We start from the raw sequence: 21,465 nt of genomic DNA, 5'->3' as shown, positions 1-21,465 counted from the left end.
CAACTCCCTCTTACTTTTGCAAATGAGAGGGTCTGCACCTGTCAGAAAGAGGTCGTCCTCATAAGGTGCCAGTATGAGAGGTCTATCATCCACAACCTTCAAGCACTGGTTTGGATCGGCTTCACTCCTAGTGAATCTCAACTTCATCAACTAGCTATCAATCCTCTCATATCAAGCCCGGGGTGTTTGCTCTAAAACATAGAGAGCTTTCTTCAACCTGCATACATGAGATTCTTGATCATGAATCTCAAACCCCTCGGGTTGTTCCAAATCTGTGTACTTGCTACATGAGGGGAATGGTCCCCTTGTAAGTTTTCCTTCGGTATATCTTAGACATGTACCTCCATGCTCTTCTTAAGTTCAGGCATTCCTGTCATCATCTGACTCACATCGGGTAGGGCCCCATAATGAGTAGACCTCCGGTCTAGGACCTCATAATGAGCAGACCTCCGGTCTATAAAAGAGATGTGTCAACTGACATGGTCCCCATTGGACTTCTTGCAACTTGATACTAATTGCCAACCCTGAACTTCAAGAGTAAAAGCATCTTTAAAAACTCCTTTTTCAAGTATGTACCTTTCCATTGATGAATGCCACCTTGAAACCTTTGTCTTCCATTGCCGAAATGGACACCAGGTTCTTCTAGAGATCAGGTACATAAAGAACTTCTTGTAAATGAATCGTGTTACCTTCATTCAATTGAGGGGTAACATTCCCTACACCCTTTCCGGGATAGGTGGCATTGACTCCAAGAATAATCTCCATGATTGTTTCCTTCTCTATCAGATTAGAGAGTGCTTCCCTGTGTCCGGTGAAGTGCCTTGAAGCACCACTATCAATATACCACTTTTCCAAAGTGTCCGGAGGAGAGGTAGTGAAGAGGGCTGATATAAGGTGATACTCCTCTTGCTTATCCGAAACAACATTTGATTCTTCATACCTGGAGATCCTTGCTTTCTTGAAGAGTCGACCATTTCCTTGATGACCTGCATTCCTTTTTCCTTTGCCATTGTACCTATCATTCCTTCGATCATTGAAGATGCCCTTGGAATGATTGTTATCATCATCAAGTGATGTGTCCCTTCTATTCGGACACTCCTTCGCATAATGGCCAAATTTATTGCACGCAAGGCATCTGCCTTTCCTTCCACCCTTGGTGTACTTGTTCTTTGTAGCTGGTGCATTTTATGGAGGCTCAGGGATTTTATCCTTCACTGAGGAACCCATTGAGCCTTTTCGTCCTTTCCAACTGTCTTCGGTGATTGCTCTTTCACTCTTGCTTGGGCTTTGTCTTCACCTCAACTCTGATACCATGTTAATTTTAGGTATGTTCTATGCTGAGAGCAAATTTGCTTCAATTTTCCATATTAGCTCAATATCAATTCCTGATTAGCAATCACACTTAGCATGATAGTAAAATGCAGATAGAACGTAAACATAAATTGCAGAAAACAAGCCAATACAAGAGGACACAAGATGTGGCGCCAGCCAGGGACAAACCCCAATGTTGGGAAACCCTTGATCAATTCTTCTTATGTTCTTCAATAGTTCAGCAGAGAGAGACATAGTACATATATATCAGAAGTCAACATTTTGACTTGAAAAATAAGAGCAAAGATCTTCACTAAGAAGATAACACATGAGGTAGCTGATCTGAACTCAGGTGAAGGCATATTGCTTCAACTGATTCTCCACGGTGATTCTATCACCATGCTGCACCCATCATAGTGTTGCACCCATCACTGTGCTGCACCCATCACTGAGCTGCACCTCGTCATCATGTTGTACCCATCACTGTGCTGTACCTATCATTGTGCTGCAACCATCACGGAGCTGCTCCCATCACCATTGATGCCACCTACATCATGCTGTATCAAACTTCAGTCCATCCTTGATACATTTAACAACAGGCCTTAAGAGGATGTGGTGATCCAAGAGCGGTTTCAGCACTGTCACACTGATTTGTGCAACCCTTAATGCTCTATGTTGCTGGCTATGGCCTGCGGCCTAGCCCAACAATAAGATAGGTCTACACACATCACCCAATTAACTTGACCCTTGAACAGCTCATCCTAGACAAACTTGTTAGATCTTCACTTTGAGGCTGCACCACTGTCAAATCCCAAGCTATCTAGGCTCCTTCTATGACTGCACCTAGTCATCGAGATCCTATACCCAAGTCTGTAGCATATGCCGAGACTGTAACAGCGTGTAGGACATTCCTTAGGATTGCATATAGGTGCCTTTATTCATGCATGCGTTAAGCCTTCTTCTATCACTGTGTTAGGGCTATTTCCATGATAGCGTTAGGTTCACTTCTATGACAGCGTTAGGGCCTGTCTTTAGGCCTCCTTTATACAGTCATTAGCCCTCCTATTCTATGCGACTAGGGCATAATATGACCCTCTTAACTCAGCGTCTAGATGTCTCTTCTAGGACAACGTTTAGGGTCTTTTAAGGACAACGTCTTAGGGTCTGCGTTTAGCCTCTCCTAGTTGTGATTCCAAGACTACATTAAAGTCTTTATTACAACGTTAAGGATTCTCCATCATGACTGCGATTAGGGCTTGCTGTAGGATCTTCAAGAGGGCCCTTTTTCTTCCATGTTTAGGGCTTCTTCTAGACTGTAATATAGGGCACTTCATGGCAGCGTTAGGGCATCATTAGGCTTCTTTTAGCTGTGTAGGAAGGTCTCCTTTAGGACAATGTAGGAACCTTTCTTAGACTCCACCATAAGGGCTGTCCTTCATGACAGCGTTAGGCTTCTACCACATTAGGGCAGCGTAGAGCCTTCTCTCCCATGACTGCATCCAGATCTAGGGCATCTCTTCTTAGGGCAGCGTATTCTCTTAGGGTCTTCTTCCTTCCACCAAAACCTAAACGAATGGAGAGGAAGAGATCACAAGAGATGTGAGTGTGTCTCAAGTGACTTGCAAACCTCTTCTATTTATAGTGCAATGATGAGGATAAGTGGGGGTAATTTGGTTGCTGGCTGATCTTGATGAATTGTCGCATAACAGAAATAAATTCATATCTCCATGAATACATGTTGGAATCGTATGATCTTTAGATCAATCCTACACCTCTTGATGAGAGGAATCCAAGAAAAATATCAACTGCCTTAAATAAGAAGACCCACATGGAGTTTGGCCCTAGTTGCCAATTTTAACAAAGAGACTATTGAAGGTTGCTATATCTCATTCGAACACTGACTTGGTGAAGGAGCTAGGTCTGTAGGTCTAAGGTCTTGGTCTAACTTATCTTGAATTATTGAAAGACTGGGTTTTCCCCTGCATAGGGGTTTTAGCCCTCGCTGAGTGCTTACATCTGGTGTCCTTGATCTTTGTGTTTTGGTTTTGGTAATTGCTCGATGAACAAAGATAAAAGAGAACATAAGAAAGTTAATAAGAATATAAAGACATCACAAGTAATTATCAACATAAAGAAAATTTTTCTGCCTTTCTGATTTTCTAACATGGTATCATAGCTAAGGTGAAGAAGGAAAAACGCAGGCCGAAGATCTATTTAAAAGAGAGATATAAGAAAAGGAGAATAAGAAGTTTCAACATCACGTCACAAGGAGTAGAAGATATCAATATGACGAATTCAATGATGGGAGAGAACAAGCTAGAAGGAACCTCTAACTACAGTGTTGGAAATACTGAGAGAGGGGGTGAATCAATATTTCTTAGCAATTAGCACTTTATTAATCCTTTTCAGACCATTAGTTAATCTTCAGTTATTATTATTATTGTTCAGTAAGAGCAGTGAACAACAATGCAAAATAAGAGATAGTAGGCACAAGATTTTTAGGTGAAAAACCCCCTCTGGGTCAAAAACCACCGAATGCTCTAATAAGTTCTTTACTCTTCAGCCCCAACTGAAAAGAAAGCTACAACTTCCTAGAACTCTAGAAAAGCATTCTTCTCCAGCGCCCACTGGAAGGACGCCCCAACACCCAAGTGAGCCACAACTCACCCTAGCACCAGCCATAAGTGTTTACAGGCCCCAACCTGAAGGTGACTTCATTCACCAGCCTAGCACCACCCTACCACCCTATAAAGACAAAAATTAAATACAAAAGTGTGGACTCCCGTACCAGGGACAATGATCCACGTTACAACAATAGTACAATGATTTTCTTTCACTGACCAATAACACTAGGACGTAAACTACCCTTGACTGAACAAATCTAGAACCCTTGACTCAACTGAAATAAAAGCCCTTATCCCAAAACAAATTTGCCTTCTTCAACTCCAGACAATGACACAACTTTTTACAATTACAATGTTTGACTTCAATTTACAAAAAGGACTCTAGGACAAATTTTACAGTATGTATACAAGATTGCTTTCCCAACTGTTCTTGTTGATGAACCTTGCTGCTGCTTAGTTTGTATTGTCATCACTACTTCTGCCTTCTACTGTTCTGAGGCTTTTGCTGATGTTGCTTCTGCTCTTATTGTTGTAGGAGAATTTATTCTTAATAAAACACATTATGTTGCACTTCTTTAAATAGCATCATGCCACCTTCAAATGTTCAAGTAATGAAACCTTAGACCCTATTTCTCTGCCCTTACTGCTTTACTGCTGTAGTGCTTTGTTCTGCCTTAAATAAAACACTGCTCTTTCCACACTACCTTTGATGATTAGACAATTTGATGCCCAAAGTCCTGTCAATGCTTCACAATTACAATAAAATATGCTTGAAATAGTTCAACTTTTGCTGTAGATTATCAAGATCTTTTGAATCACAATTTACTTCTGATTCACTTCCCAAGGCTACTTCAATTTGTAAGTGGTTTATGCATATAGGATTGGTCACATAGTGTGAACAAGATCTGAATACTTCTTGTGTTGGATCAAGCACTGAAAAGGATGTCACTGTAATTGCAGATCTTAGAAGACTGAAGCACCTGCAAACAAGAATCACCCAAACGAAACTCTCGTCCCAAACAAAGAGACAAATAGCCCATGCAACAAAAGGATACAATGCAAATCCCAACCAAAGGAAAAACTGTACAAACCTGTTTTGCTTTTCTGGAATTTTTGCAAGAAGAGACCCATAATATACTACAAAATTTACTATGCAAAAATTCTGTTTACTATGATTATCCTAGTGTGAGGTTAGTAGATACATACCATAGGAAACCCTAGTTCCTTAGGGTTTGCTGTTAATGTCTAAGTTATGTATTGAAACCCTAGATATTTAGGGTTTGGTGATTAAGGGTTTGGGGACAAAACCTTTATAGTAGGATCCTAGGAATGAAACCCTAGGTGTATATTCATTCGTATGATCAAAACCCTAGTCCGAATAAAATTGTTGTATATCTAACTTGGATGTATTGATGTTTATGTTTACCTAGTAGGTATGGATATTGATATGAAATGCTAGTACATGATAATGTGATCCTTGATATGTATATGCAAGTATGCTAACCTAATTGTTGATGCTCATAGTTTGTGAATTCTAGGGTTTGTAACAAAGCCCTAGTAGAAGATTGATATTCTAGGATATAATGATATTGTTTTCCGATATAAATTAGTTTTGATGATAAAATCTAGGGTTTGCAACAAACCCTAGTAGAGTCTAAAATTGTTGAAACCTTAGATGTATAGTAAGATTGTTATTTGATTGAATTACTAATATCTAAGGCTTTGTGTTTCGAAAATGGAATCTAGGGTTTATGATAAAAGTCCAACAAGAAGTTGAAGTCTAGTATGTAAAGAGATGTAATCTTCGCTGATTATGAACCTAACTAGGTGTTTAATGTCTAAAATCAAAATGCTTCCATATGATCCTGATATAGTTAACTTCATGCTTCTATATATGTATTTTGGTTGTACTTGCTATTCAAATTTTTGCAAGTACATAATCTTCAAGATGATGAAGATGCTCATATGATATTAATAAGCATGATGAAAGGAATTTATAAGAATGATGATGATCAAGATAACCTTGATACCGTAAGAAGGAATAGAAGGCGTGAAAGGTTCTCTATGAAAACTAGGTTACCTGATTCCTACTGCAACAAACTGATAATATTTCACCTACTTGTTAAATTACTTGAACAAGTTACATGCAGTTTTCTACGACAAATACTGAAATACATACAATGCAGCCTACACAAAATAAAATACAGTGGAAACTAAATACTGCACTAGAGATAAATAAACACACACATCAACATAGTTGTTTTTGGACAGTGTCCCTGGAAAAATCCAACTTGGGAAAACCAATGCAACAACTGAGGGTTTTAATTATTATGCAGTAGTAAATCTGAGTACAAATTGTTGAATGCCCAAACTGGCTATCCGATACAGAGAAATACTGGCAAAAAGCTAGTTAGAAGAATGTCACACTGATCCGGGAGATCCGACTCTGATCAGGGGCTTGCTGACTGGCCCCACGCTGCCTCTACGCAGCTTCTATGTCAACCCTACGCAAATCTGCATCACACTAGCTGGTCTCTGCGTCAATCCCGCTGCTGAACCTCTGTTGTCTGGAAATTCAACCTCCTGGCCCTCCGGTCTCACACCCCAGCTTCTGGCACTGAATCTTGTCTCTCCCAGCTGGAATTCGAACTCCCTTTGAAGCTTTGCGCTGCCTCTGCGTGGCACTGCGCTGCCTCACTGAACTGCTCTCTGCCTTCTCTACCTTGCACTCCCCAGATCTGGAAAACTTCCTTCAGTCTACTATCCCTGCCCCTCTCTCACTGCTTCGACTTTACTGAATCACTTCCGGCAACTCACAACTGCTACTCAGGAAATCAATTCTCTGCAAAATCGAATTGCACAAGTGTGTTCTCCAAATGCCCATCGAACTCCTTATAATCTCTCGTTGGAGCACCGACGACCAAGATTAAAACATAATCAACGACTAAGATTAACTCGGAGTTGATCATCGTCTTCTTCTAGAAGATTCACACCAAATTTAATTAATACCCTTTAATTAACTAGATTTCCTAAGTTTAGACTTAGGGAACCATTTAAAAAAGATAATTATTTCAATTAAATCATCTCTAGGTGTAATTTTCCCAAACGATTTCTTGGTATTGGAGAATGCATGTGTCTTAGCCTCTCTGCAAAATCTTGAGGCTAGAGCACATCGATGCTACAAAAATCAACACTCCCTCTTAGTAAGGAATGTGCTCTAGTGCTGCAACCCACGGAAGCATCACTCTGTCTCTGCACCATCTCTTGTTGCGCCGCTGATGTCTGGGTGCTGCTGCCCATCAACTACTGTGCAACTCTGATTGTTGCATCCATGTTGCTGTTGGCCCTGCTGAATTGCTGCCAACACTGCGTCTGCAATGGAACCTTCTCCATCTGATGCTGTTGCAACTGCAACGGAAAAGCATCCAAAATACTGAACCAACTGTGGTCAGTATGATGCATCCGCCGTCCGAGTTCTGACTGCTGCTAGCCTCTGCGCTGTCACTTAAGCCTTCTACGCTGTTGCTGACTTTGCACTGTGCCAATTGCACTGTTACCAACTCTGCTTTGCGCTGCTCAGTCTTTGACCTGCTACTAGCTTCTGCATCTGTCACTTTGGCGCCTGACTGCACCAATTCCCACGGATCCATCCTGCTACTGCATGACTTGGGCATGACTTGGGCTCCTGTAGCAAGGTACTGATTCATGAGGTGGACCTCCTAAAAAATCTTGCCCATCCTGTAGCTCTCTGGGGCTACAACTCCAGATCATCCCACCTCATCCCATGAGGCATCTCGGTGATCATGGCAAACTCTTCCTCCAGCCTAGAGGAAAGCCTGTCAATATCAGCGGATGCAACTTGCTGATCCTGCTTCTCCTCCTTGCCCCTGTTTCTGAGAGGACACTGAGTGCTATAGTGGCCCATCTCACCACACCTGAAGCACTTGATCTTTTAAACGTCCTTTTTCCTCCTGCACTTCTCCTGCCGCCCCTTTGATGCAAGGGCCACATCCTCCTCTTCCTTCACGGCCTTCATCCCATTGCTTCCACTGCCACTGATTGTGGCCTTCCCCGGATCATGCTTCATCTCCTCTTGCTGCAGATAAGCCCATACACGTTCCCAATCTGGCAGGTGTTCTCTGCCCAGGATGCTCTGGACAAACACTTGCCAATCTTCAGAAACGCTATTCAGCGCTAATCGAACAAACTCTGTAGGTTGGGGCCCTGACCCTACTGAAGCCAGCTGATCCCGGACTTCCTGAAGCCTCTTAAGGAAGGGGTCTATTCGCTCCCCTTTCTGCATCCTCGTGCATCTCAACTTCTCTTCTAAGTACATCTTCCGCTGCTCGGAAGATCCTTCATATAGCGTGGCTAAGGCTTCCCACATCTGCGGGCAATATCCTTGCCGGCTATATGGGATACTACATGATCTCGAACCTCATCGAGAATGATCCTCTTAGTCTTCGCCATCTCAGCCTTGTACTTCTTGAGTGGATCTGCATCGGCAGGCACAACTACCACACTATTGACATACATCTTGAGATCATGCTCATCTAGAAGGTAGGAAATCTTGGCCTTCCAGATCACATAGTTGGAGGCTCCGTCCAACCGATCTTGATCTCTCAATCCTGCTGATGCCATCTCTCCAGAAAAAGTCGAACTGCTCCCTCTTCTTCTCTGCGCAACTGCTGCCCAGCTATTCGCACTCCCTTCTGGAGTGAGAAATCTCGCACACAACTACTGTTGCTTTGCTAGAAAAATTCAGACTTCTTGGCTGGAAGTCCTCTGAGGAAGAAATTCCCTCAGTATGTGCTATTCTCTCCCTCTGACACTATTCTGCCAGCAACTGCTGCAAAATATCTGCTGAGGGTTTTAATTATTACGCAGTGGTAAATATGAGTACAAATCGTTAGATGCCCAAACTGGCTATCCGATATAGATAAATGCTGGCAAAAAGTTAGTGAGAAGAATCTCACATTGATCCGGGAGATTCGACTTTGATCAGGGGCTTGCTGATTGGCCCCACATTGCCTCCGCGTAGCATCTGTGTCAACCCTACGCAGATTTGCGTCACATTTGCTGGGCTCTGCGTCAATCTCTCTGCTGACCTCTTGCTGTTTGGAAATTCTACCTCCTGGCCGTCCTATCTCACACCTCGGCTTCTGGCACTGAATCTCGACTCCCCCAGTGAGAATTCAAACTCCCTCTGAAGCTTTGCGCTGCCTCATTGAACTGCTATCTGCCTTCTCTGCCTTGCACTTCCTGGATCTGGCAAAATTCCTTAGGTCGACTATCCCTGCCCCTCTCTCACTGCTTCGACTTTACTAAATCACTTCTGGCAACTCACAGCTGCTACTCAGGAAATCGATTCTCAGCAAAATCGAACTGCACAAGTGTGTTCTCCAAGTGCCCATCGAACTCCTTTTTATAATCTCTCATTGGAGCACCAACGACCAAGATTAAAACATAATCAACGACTAAGATTAATTGGGAGTTGATCCTCGTCTTCTTCTGGAAGATTCACACCGGATTTAATCAATACCCTTTAATTAACCAGATTTCCTATGCTTAGACTTAGGGAACCATTTAAAAAAGTTAATTATTTTAATTAAATCATCTCTAGGTGGAATTTTCCCAAACGATTTCTCGGTATTGGAGAATGCATGTGTCTTAGCCTCTCTGCAAAATCTCGAGGTTAGAGCACATCTGATGCTACAGAAATCAACATTCTCTGATGTTATAAAAGAAGGAAGTAATCAATCTCTCTAAGTTAAGAGGGAGCCTAAATAAAAGAAAGGGTATATCTCCCCAATTAAGAGGGAGGACATATTATAAAAGTGAATACTTTGAAGTAAGCAAAGACACTGTTAGAGTCCTATGCTTTAGTAATCAAAGTTAGGTTTAGTCTTTCATCATTTTGGTCAATTTGTAAAAGTGTTGTTATGATCTCATAGAGATCAAGTCCTTAGTGTTTGCGAAGAGTGTGAGATCGAGTCTTTAGTGTCAATTTAGGACAGGATATATTAAAGATTTTGAGCGGTGAAACAAAAGTCAATGCAAGAGAAGAAAAGGACCGAGTTGAATGAGGGACGACAAACTTTCAGTAGGCTAAGGAGGCATTTGCAGGAAATGCAGAAGAAAAGAAGAGGAATGCTGGACCTGTTAGCTGAGGCAGCGAAGGTTTGATTTTTGACGTGCAATCAAGATAATTTTGCTTTTGCCCTTTTGTCCAAGTGCACTAGTTTATATCAGTCGCATCCTCTGATTCTTGGAACCTTTTGCAACGAAGATAAGTTACATAGTAACGTAGCAAATTCGCTACGCTATTGTCAAAGGCATTGAGATTTGGTAGAAGATTAGAGTTTTGGCACTCCTTATTTATGGAGGTTCGAAGAAGGTATTTGAGATTGTCAACATCATCCATCAACCATCTTGCTTGGTCAGAGACTTAAACACCTGGTCAAACCCATGCAAGTGAAGTTTTGCTGCGCTCAGTTGTTGCGTTTTTTCTGTAGGTAATGATTTTCAAGAATGGAGGTTTGTAGTTTGAACAAATGTCTTCTAACATGTGTCTGATGTTTTAGGGGTTGTCTTCCACTTGTCTGACACATTCAGAAATCCAGGAGATGATTAGAAGTATGAGAATGGTGAATTTGCTGCGCCTTTTCTAAAGGAGGAAGTAACGTAGCAAATTTGCTGCGCTTCTACACAGCTAACCATTTAACCTTTCAATTCGACTCCAGACCTCTTGAAATCAGTTTATATGGTTATGACAGGTGTCCTTAAGTGTCTTGGAGATTCGAGCCTCATACTTATAAAGGCATTCAACGTATTTTGTTAAAGATTCCTCTAGTCAAACAATTTCCTAATTTGTAGAAGGTGGTTCTATATTCGCTGCTACAAGCAGTAAACTAAGTCTTTTTGGGGAATTTAGTTCCTAAAGGGAGGAACTAATATTTTGATGTATATATGATGTAATTTTGATTGAGAAAGGGGTGAGTTGGTGTGTGATAGAGAAAAGACATTGTGCATTGTGCAGTTCTATTTAAAAAATTTCAGTGAATGATGAAGACCGAAGTCTACTTGTTTAGTGATTCCTGTGTCCATAATTTATGGCGATGTTTGTCTCCCGTTTGTGTTTTTTATCCTCTGTTATGGTTGTGCTTAAATATTATGTCTTCAGTGTTTAGTTAAATGAATTTATTTAAGAATTCACTTTCAGGTGCTCTGTTATAAGTAACTAAACATTTTAGTGTTTTTTCCTCCACCATAATATCTAAAATTCATCCTCAGCTAGATGCTTTAGATATTATCAATTCCATTATTCCTCTACTCACCTCTCTACAACGAAATTTGACAAAGACACCATAAAGAATTGCCTACCTTGCCCTTGTCTAAGGATTCTTCATTTTCCCATCATAGCACTGGAAATCTTTAGCTTAATTTGATTCCATGCCCAATGGATTCTCCCTCTCCCCTCCCATCAAGCTATTAAAATTATTCTACCTTGATCTATAGACCTACCCTAAGATCTAGAAGATTTCATAAGAGAGAGCACTCTCCAGGTTTGGAAGGGCTAGCTTCAAGCCCTAAAGATTGGTTTTTCGTTACCTTCGGGTTCCTCTCCTCAGCCTGGAGGAATTACGAAGTGCTAACAGGCACTATCGATAAATATTCATGAAGTTGCAAACAAAAGACTTGAGGAAGATCTGAAGATGTATTTCGTGCTGCTGAAGAAATTAAAGAAGAAGAAAGCTATCGACAAATTGTATATGGATAACTTGATGATGAAAGCAACATCAGGAGGATTATTGAGGACCTTGAAGGTTTGTGTTTACTTGTATATATATTTGAAAGTTTATTGCTGATTGGGGTTTGTGTTTGTATAGGTAAATCTCTCCACAAGAAGATTGAACACTTTGGAAGCTTTCTTGGACAAATGGATATATCTGGTTTGATAAGGAGAGTTGAAGCATCTAATGACGAATGCTTGGGAGGACATCTGGCCGACCTTTGTGTTGATGTCTAGAACATGAAGAGGGAGGGTGGCATTGGTCTTGGAGATGACCTTGGATACGCACCTAAATCCTTGGGTTGATAGTTAGCAAGTAAGCCTGATGGTACCTAGATTGGCTGAAAGCTTGAGTCCATCTTAGTCCCACCCGGATAGAATACCCTGGTCAGATTTCTAGTCCACAATACAGAGTGTGCTAGAACTCTTCGTAGTTCATTTTGGAGATCTTCCATGTACCTCTATATATTAGTAATTATGAATACCTCCCTAGTTAAGAGGGAGTGTTGAAGAATGTTACTAGTGTCGGTCTTCATAATTGTATTTGAGTCATAATGAAATATATTTGTCAAAAGAAAGAAAAATAAAATTTATTATTAAAGAAATTGACTTATTAAAGCATGGGTTTCATGTTTGGGTCAATTGTTTTTAGGTCAAAGCCTCTATTGAAGGCTTCTAGGGTTTATGTCAAGTGTCCTTGTGTGAAAATTCCTATACTCAAGGAACCCCTACTGCAGTAAAACTGAATTTACTTCTTCTACTTGATTTTAATATACATTATCAAGTTATTTTATGAAAAATACTGAAGTGAATTACTTCTGTAGCCTACAACAATTTAATTTGATTATATGAAACAAGAAATTGAGCAAAGAACAAGATACATAGGACACCGTTATTTTTGGACAAAATAGTCCCCGGAAAAACCCAATGCGGGAGAACTGGTGCAACAGCTTTGAGAGTTTTATATTATTAATTAGTAGTTTTGAATACAATGCAGGATGCCCTCCTGACAATCCAGTTACAGAGAAAAATATAATGGCAGAAAACTGAGTGAGATCACCTCACTTCACACGACAGTTTCCCGCTGATTTACAGTAGAATTGGCTAACCCAGACTATCTCTGCGCTAGCCCTGCGTAGGCCCTGCCCTACGTTAGCCTCAAAGGCTTTACATTAGCCCTGCGCTCTCTTGTACCTCCTGGAGCTTCTGCGTCAACCTTCCCCAGCTGTTCTGGCAACTCCCCGACAAAATTCCAAATTTCTGCGTGAGGGCAGCTTCTCCTCTGCGTCGACTCTCCCTGGTTCATCGTCAAGCCTGCGTGGGCCCAGACTGGCCCAACGTCAGTCCCTTTAGGTGCTGCACTGCCTCCACTAGTGGCTCTCCGCCTCTCTGCCCAGTAGTCCCGAATTATCCCTGCCCCTCTGCTGCAGAATGATCACTTAGTTTGAACTTCTAAGCTTCCTAGCCCCAGAAAATTCGAACTCTAGATCAATTCGTTCTCTCCGTGTGTTTTTCTAAATGAACCCCAAACCTCCTTCTTATACTTTTCTTGTTGAGACTTGAACGACCGAGTTTAAGCCTCTAATCAATGGCTAAGATTAAAAACTTGACTTGTTCTGCTTTCTAGAACATTCTCACCCATATTTTGATTAATACCCATTAATACTTTAATATTCCTAAGTTTAGACTTAGGAACCCCATTAAAAATATTAATTATTTTAATAAAATACAATCCGGGTGGAATTTCACCAAACGGTTTCTGGGTTCTTTAGAACTCATGTACCTTAGCCTCTCCACCAATTTTCGTGGCTAGAGCACATCCGATGCTACCAAAAACTAACACTCATTCTTAGCGAAGAATGTGCTCTAGCAACAATGTCCAACTGCATGCTCCTCTGTCTCTGAAGCATTTCCTTTCTGCATTGTTGTCGCCATCAACATTGTGCTACTACTGCTACTGTACTGTTGCCCATGACAATGCCACTGCCACTGCTACATCTGTACTACAACTCCCTCTCAAATGCTGCATCTGCTATGCTGCTAGCATTGCCACTGCTAACACTGCATTCGTACTGCAACTCAGTTGTTGAGAGAAGCAACTGAAAAACACCCAAAATTACTGAACTAACTGTGTTCAACATAATACCATGTGAATGTTGGAATCTGACTGCTACTAGTCTCTGACCCTTTGAATCTTCTGCGCTGCTGCTGACTTTTGCACTGTGCCATCTGCATTGTTCCATCTGCACTGCTGCCAACCTTGCTCTGTGCTGATCAGTCTCTGGTCTCAGGCTATTACATCTGTCTCTCCAACCAACCCACTACATCATTTGACACTAAGTCCATCTCGCTACTGTTGAATCTCGGGCTCCTGTATCAAGGAATTGATTCAAGAGGTGGGTTCCTCAAGGATCCTGCCCACATGTAGTCCTCCCGTATACGGTTCTATATTGCCCCATTTCCCTCCTCGAGATGTGTGGGCACTCATGGCAAACTCATCTTTGTCAATTTTGGCTGGAGCAGCGTTAGGATCATGTTTCTCATCCTTATCCTTTTGCTTCAAAGGACACTGGGATGCAAAGTGGCCCATCTCGCCACATCTGGAACATTTCACCTTCGAAATGTCCTTCTTCTGCTTCTGCTTATGCTGTCCCTTTGATGCTAGAGTTGCGTTCTCCTCCTCCTCCTTGGTCTTCGTGCCACTCCCACTGCTGCCATTGAGGTTGACCTTAACTAGATCCCTCAATTCTTCCTGTTGAAGGGCTGCCCAAATCTCCTCCCATGAAGGTAGTCTTTCCCTGCCCAATATACTTTGGACAAAGACTTGCCATTAATCCGAGACTCCATTCAGGGTCGTCCTTACCATTGCAGTAGACTGAGGAGTAGGCCCCACTACAACAAGTTGGTCTCTGGTGTCCTGAAGACGTTGAAGATAGGAGTTAACCCCTTCTCCCTTCTGCATCAATGTCTGTTGCAACTTTTGTTCTAAGTACATCTTCCACTGTTCGGAAGAACCTTCATATAGTGAAGACAAAGCTTCCCACATTTCTCGGGCTGTATCTTTGCCCTGCAAGTGTGAGACCACATGATATCGAACTCCATCGAGTATGTACCTCTTCGCCTTTGCCTGCTCGGCCTTGTACTTCTTCTTCTGATCATTGGCCATGGGAACAACCACAACACTCTTGACGTAAGCTTCGAGATCATACTCCTCCAGAACAACTAAGATTTTGGTCTTCCATATGACATAGTTGGAAGTTCCTTCAACCTGTCCTGATCTCTAAGCCCATGTGATGCCATCTCATCCAAACTGTCGAATTGACTTCTCTAGTCACTGCGCAACACTGTTTTGCTGTCCGACAAGTGAAAAATTCGAACTTTTGGCGAGAAAGTCTTATGAGGAGAAAATTCCCCTTCTATGTGTCTTCACTCTTTTTCGACGGATTTTTTCCCTGGTAGAAATTGCGCCCTTCAAGCACTGCGCTGAGGCTCTGCGTAACTCCCTCTGCGTTTGCAAGCTCAAGAATCAGAAATCTTACCTCTTTGTTGACTCTCTCAGAGAGAGATTTCCTCGGAATCTTTGCTTTCCCGGCAAGGACTGCGCAATCCCTTCAAGGGGATTCAAATTGTTGCCAAATGCAGCTATTGGCCTCTTTGCTCAACACTGAATCTGCTCTTCCTGTTTCAAAATCAGTGCTCCGATACCATGTGAAAATTCCTATACTCAAGGAACCCCTACTGCAACAAACTGAATTTACTTCTCCTACTTGATTTTAATATACATTATCAAGTTATTTTATGAAAAGTACTGAAGTGAATTACTTCTGCAGCCTACACAAATTTAATTTGATTACATGAAACAAGAAACTGAGCAAAGAAAAGATACACAGGACATTGTTATTTTTGGACAAAATAGTCCACGGAAAAACCCAATGTGGGAAAACCGGTGTAACAACTCTGAGGGATTTATATTATTATGCAGTAGTTCTGAATACAATGCTAGATGCCCTCCAGGCAATCTAGTTACAAAGAAAAATATAATGGCAGAAAACTGAGTGAGATTACCTCACTTCATCCGATAGTTTCTAGCTGATCCGACAGCAGAACTGGCTAACCCCGATTATCTCTGAGCTGACCCTGCATCAACCTCAAAGGCTCTACGTTAGCCCCGCGCTGTCTCTTCTACCTCCTAGAGCTTTTGCGTCAACCTTCCCTGGCTGTTCCGGCAGCTCCCTGAAAAAATTTTGGATTTCTGTGCGAGGGTAACTTATCCTCTGCGCTGGCTCTCCCTGGTTCAGCGTCAAGCCTACGTGGGCCCACTCTGGCCCAACGTTAGTCCCTCTAGGTGCTGCGCTGCCTCCACTAGTGGCTCTCTGCCTCTCTGCCCAGTGTTCCCGAACTATCCCTGCCCCTCTACTGCAGAATGATCACTTAGTTCGAACTTCTCAGCTTCTTAGCCCCAAAAATTTTGAACTCTAGATCAAGTCGTTCTCTCTATGTGTTTTTCTAAATGAACCCCAAGCCTCTTTCTTATACTTTTCTCGTTGAGACTTCAACGACCGAGATTAAGTCTCTAATCAACAGCTTGATCCGCTTTCTAGGACATTTTCACCCATATTTTGATTAATACCCATTAATACTTTAATATTCCTAAGTTTAGACTTAGGAACCCCATTAAAAATATTAATTATTTTAATAAAATACAATTCGGGTGGAATTTCACCAAACGATTTTTGGGTTCTTTAGAATTCATGTGCCTTAGCCTCTCCACCAATTTTGCATGGCTAGAGTACATCCGATGCTACCAAAAACTAACACCTTGTCCATGTCATATTGTAAAGAACCCTTCTTGGGGTTTATTTGTCAAAGAAGAAATTTATTTTATTGTATTTTAGGTCTTCTAGGCCTCCTCCACCAAATCGGCCTCAAGGAAAGATAAGTCGGCCTCAAACAGGGGAATTCGACTTCACAAGAAGCCTATATATTGGAGCAACTTGACCTCATTTGAAGCACCAACTCAACAAGTTCGATCTGCAGTTTTTGGGCTAAGAAAAAGTGCGAATTTCAAGGGGAGAGGAGGAAAAGTCTAGTAAAGAAGGAGAAGGCCAACATCTTGCTAAAGAAGACGAAATTTCTCTCTTATCTCACACGTGCGAAGTTCTGGATTGCTGGGGACGAAATTCTAAAGCTGCTGGTGAAGTTGGGACTGAAATTTCTTTGTTGTTGTTGGGCTGTTGTTTCTGGACAAGAAGAGACTATTGAAGGTTGCTATATCTCATTGGAAGGCTGACTTGGTGGAGGAGGAAGGTCTGTAGGTCTAAGGTCTTGGTCTATCTCATCTTGAATTACTGAAGGAAGAGTTCTTGACTGGGTTTTCCCCTACATAGGGGTTTTAGCCTTGGCTGAGCGCCTACATCTGGTGTCCTTAATCTTTGTGTTTTGGTTTTGGTAATTGATTGATGAACAAAGATAAAAGAGAACATAAGAAAGTTAATAAGAATATAAAGACATTACAAGTAATTATCAACATAAAGAAAATCATTTCGTCTTTCCGATTTTATAACTTCTGTGGACAGAATTGTGGAGGTTTGACTTGGTCTTTGGTGGTTGGTCATCTTGCTGGTTACTTGACTTTGATGTATCTCTTGTTGCATTGATTCTCTAAGGAAAAGCTGGCTGGGTTTTTCTCTATTGTGGGTTTTCTTAGGGTAAAACTTTGTGTTCTTTGTGTGGTTGCCTCGTTATGATCCTACTGCCTTATTTGCTATATGGTTGATGTCTTTTGTGTAATTATTGAATGATGGAATTAATGAATAAGAATGTGAAAAGATCATAATCATCAAAGGTAGTTATCAGAAAAGAATACCCTTAGATAATCAACACTATTCATGCTCCTCCTGGACAGTGGAAAGTAAGGCCTCAAAGAAGGTCATACTGGACTAGGATCAGGGGATAACCACCAAGGTGAAGCATGGGAACAAGAGTACAACTAAAAGTGGTCAGTTATTCAATTCAACCTGTGATTCATACTAATACGCTCTTAAACATGAAATGAAAGCACTTGATAATAAGCATGATCAATGTACCTTATAATGGATGACCCACCTTCATCTGATAAGTAGGCTAGGTGTCATGAAGCACTGTCTAGAACATAGGTGGAGTGCCTTTGAGTTTAACTATCTGAACAGAATGGGAGAAAAAGTTTTCTCTTGGAGGTCACCAACTTGGGTGGGTAACACTACCCAGTGGGGTACATGGATGTTATGTTTGAAGGACAACCATTCAGAGTTGGTGTGTGTGAAGACCACAATGACTAGGATGCTAAACATGTTCCAAATCATCACTACCTACTGCTTCACTTGGAATGTTTTCAGTCTTTATATGATAGGAAAGACGACTCTTAACTTGTCTATTCAAGATATGCTACTAGATAATTGCCTCAGGCTGCACTGCAGGGCCTCATTGCAAAAGATTGTTCACTGAATTGTATCCAAGTTGGATTTTTGAAGATGTATAACATAAGTACAATGTATGCAAAAGATTGTTGAAATTATGTGAAATTTTATATACCGCTTCAATGAGGACACCGAAATGTAGCAGTGATCAATAATGCATTAGTGCTATCAAACTATCAACAACATATTTGAAACATGAAAAGATTATTTTGCTAGAGGCTCAGAGAGTCAATTTTTTTGTTGAAATCCTCAGGCAACTATTGAAATTGGAAATTATGTAGTGAGGTTCAGGTGTTGTAGGTTTTAAGACTGAAATATGAATGACAAGTGTTCTTATGTTGAAATTGGATTGATGCTGAATATTGAATTTGTTTCACAAATTTCCAATATATTTAAAATGCACATTGGCATACTTTCTGAAACTTTTTCGTATCAAATGTTTTTGGCATTGTATTTTGCCTTCTTGTTTCTCTATGATGTACCTCTTGTACATTATAGCTTTCCCTATAGTAGTTGAGGAGGTTGTAAGAGTAATTGACTGCCTACACCTCTGCAACACATGATTTTCATTGTTGGCCAAATGTTGCACTACCTCATAGATATATAATCTGGTACTCTATGCTTGATTTAACATGTTTATTATTTAGAGGGATCAAGCCTTGTGTGATTCTTTGATGTAATGCTCCTGCCATAACCTCAAGTTCCCTAAAACACTTTGGTCGTTGGTAATGATCGAGCACAGTTTGTATTTCATTGTAACATAGAAATTAATCTGTACTTTGGAGAAGCACTACCTTAGATTCTGGTGGATTTCAATTTTCTAGTTTAAATGTCATACGAGTTGAAAGTTAGACAGTTGTTTTGTTGACTCTACAATTCATAGGTTAATGAAAAAACACTCTGTTTTTTACCTCTAAATAGGATTTGTATCCATATTGCTAACTCAAACTGGAAGAGTTTGCTATAGATCCTACAGTTTGGTACTTCCGTTTTATGCTTGTTTGCTTTAATAATCTTTAAAATCTGCTAAATGTGTATTTTGCACTTCAGGGTATGCACATTCTCATGCATGGGAATGAACATGTACTTGGACGCACAGTGAAAGAGACCAGCTGCCAATTTGACTCACCAAATGTCAGTGGGAGGCACTGTAGAGTCTATAGGAAAAAAGTGGTGCTTGAAAACACGGAGCAGTCAACTGGCACTTGTTATTTTGTTTTCCTAAAAGATTCCAGGTAAAGGAGCATCTAGAATTGTTTGAATTCTATGGATTGGTTAGCAATGCATTGTCATATCCCAATCAATTTGTTATCTGATTGTTTGAGTAATTGTGTAGCTCAAATGGAACATATCTTAACTGGGAAAAGCTGAAAAAGGATTCCCCTGAAACACAAGTTCGACACGGTGATATCATATCTTTGGTTAACCCACCAGAGCATGGTAAGATTGATATGCATCTTATTGTCAAAAGTTATATGATTTGTCATTCTGGATCTTCCAAAACTATTGAATTCGGTATAATAGTGGAATAATCTGAAAATGCACTATTAATTACGGATAAAAGTCTCCCTTCATATTTTAATGTTAAGACTTTTTATAGATAGCTTATGCACTTAAACTCCTAGATGCATGATATTTTGAGGAAGCTCAAAGAGTACTAGAGAGTTTGAAATTAGTTTCAACTCTTTGCACAATAATGTGAAGAGTTTGTGAGAACCTATTGTTAATCATGGATGGAGATGAAATTGTATTAATGCCCTTATGTGGCCAAAAACTGTCAGTGGGATTGAAAACAACTTAGCATATAGTGTACATCTACCAAGTGAGTGCTTGACACATTTCCCGAGAAAAATACATCTAAACAAAGTATAGTTGTAAATTGTAACGAATAAAAGAGGAGCAGTAAAGCAATTGAACTATCTTTTATTGCAAGTAATGCTCTACCTTTCATAGTTACTACACATAATTAGGATAGAATGAGATCAAGTGATGTGAGGACTAATTGATATTTAGCTTGTCTTTACGACATTGAAGCCAAGACCTAACGAAGAATGTTCATAGCCACCTAAGTAACATGATACATTCAAACGGGGCCTGTGTCCCATATCCTACGTGTTGGACACCGATAGGTGAGGGCATGTGTCAAACACATGTCAAACATGTGCCCTCATTGTGTCCCCTGTAAAAGAGGCCGGCTGTGCATAAAAACATGTTTTCCCTTCATTTGAGCTCATTTTAGTTGACAAGATGAAGCTGTGAGATGTTTTGGAGTGTAGCTGCGGGGTATCGTGCAGTGTTAGAAGGGATTCCAAGTGCTACACAAGTGGATTAGTCTACCAATTTTCAAGTTTTTTCGTACTACAGGTCATTGTCTTCCGCATTTCACAGAAGCATGGTTCAATTTGTTGAAGCTTGCGATAGCTTCGAAAGGCCTTCTACACGATCTTGATGTCTTAGCATTTAGGAGATGGTTAATTGGCTCTTTAGGTGCTTGCTTGGTGGAGTAAGTGATTATGACTTATTTCCTAAGTTTAACTTAGGAAAAGTACAGTTATTAAAGTCAATTAATTATTGTTGACTATGAAGCCAAAGTACCAAGGATAAATTAAAAAAATCTATAAGTGACTTAGATATGATCTCAATTAAAGTGAGATCTAATTTCAACCGTTGATATCAAGTGAGTTGAGGTCTAATTTCAACTGTTGATCTCAAGTGAGGTGAAATCTAATCTCAACCATCAATCATTTAGGAGGTTAGGGTTAGGGATTTGACTTATCAAAGATTATAAAGAGAAGCCTAAGGAAGAGGTGAAGACACAAGACAAGAGGCAACTACTGCATTTTAAGAAAGCGATTTTCTCAAAGAGGGAGAGAGCAATTTCTCTAGAGCGAGAGGCTGATCTAGATTGAGGAGAAAGGGGAAGAGTGTAGGGTGGTTCAGGAGTATTTCTAGGAGGCTGAGATTTGGAGATCGGAGGAGGCCGAATAATTGAAGCGTGAAAGATGTTGCAAATTGGAAAGGTCGATTTATTCAAGGCCGAATTACTGGTGAGAGGTGGGCTGACTTCTCCAGGTCAAATTTCTTCAGGGGATGATTTCTAGAGGGCCAATATTCCTTTGGTTGAATTATTCCCAGTGGGGCCGAGTTACAGGTTCTAGTGATTGCATTTTTCTATGTTTTTTCTCTGTGGGTCGAACCCAGATTTTCTTGAGATTATTGAATGAAGTAGAATTGTTATGGGTGTGCATTTGTTGTTGTGATGCTGCATATTAATTTATGGAAG

At 40.8% G+C, this 21,465-nt stretch overlaps 1 protein-coding gene across 3 annotated transcripts in view; it reads left to right on the top strand.

The window, feature by feature from the left end:
* The window catches only part of LOC149220266 (SMAD/FHA domain-containing protein), a 291,504-nt gene that overhangs the window by 92,335 nt on the left and 177,704 nt on the right, over positions 1 to 21,465 (top strand). For all 3 annotated transcript variants that reach the window (XM_089384735.1, XM_089384733.1, XM_089384732.1), the window contains exons 2-3: positions 19,233 to 19,417; positions 19,519 to 19,622. In XM_089384735.1, the coding sequence (XP_089240861.1) occupies positions 19,233 to 19,417; positions 19,519 to 19,622 (289 nt within the window). The remainder of the gene's footprint in view (positions 1 to 19,232; positions 19,418 to 19,518; positions 19,623 to 21,465) is intronic.

The sequence above is a fragment of the Pinus tabuliformis genome, chromosome Q (assembly GCF_031772625.1).
Source record: "Pinus tabuliformis cultivar Carrire ecotype Pingquan chromosome Q, CPIR1, whole genome shotgun sequence".
NCBI lineage: Eukaryota > Viridiplantae > Streptophyta > Pinopsida > Pinales > Pinaceae > Pinus > Pinus tabuliformis.
Note: the sequence above shows the minus strand (reverse complement) of the source record. Positions and strands in the feature narration are given on the sequence as shown.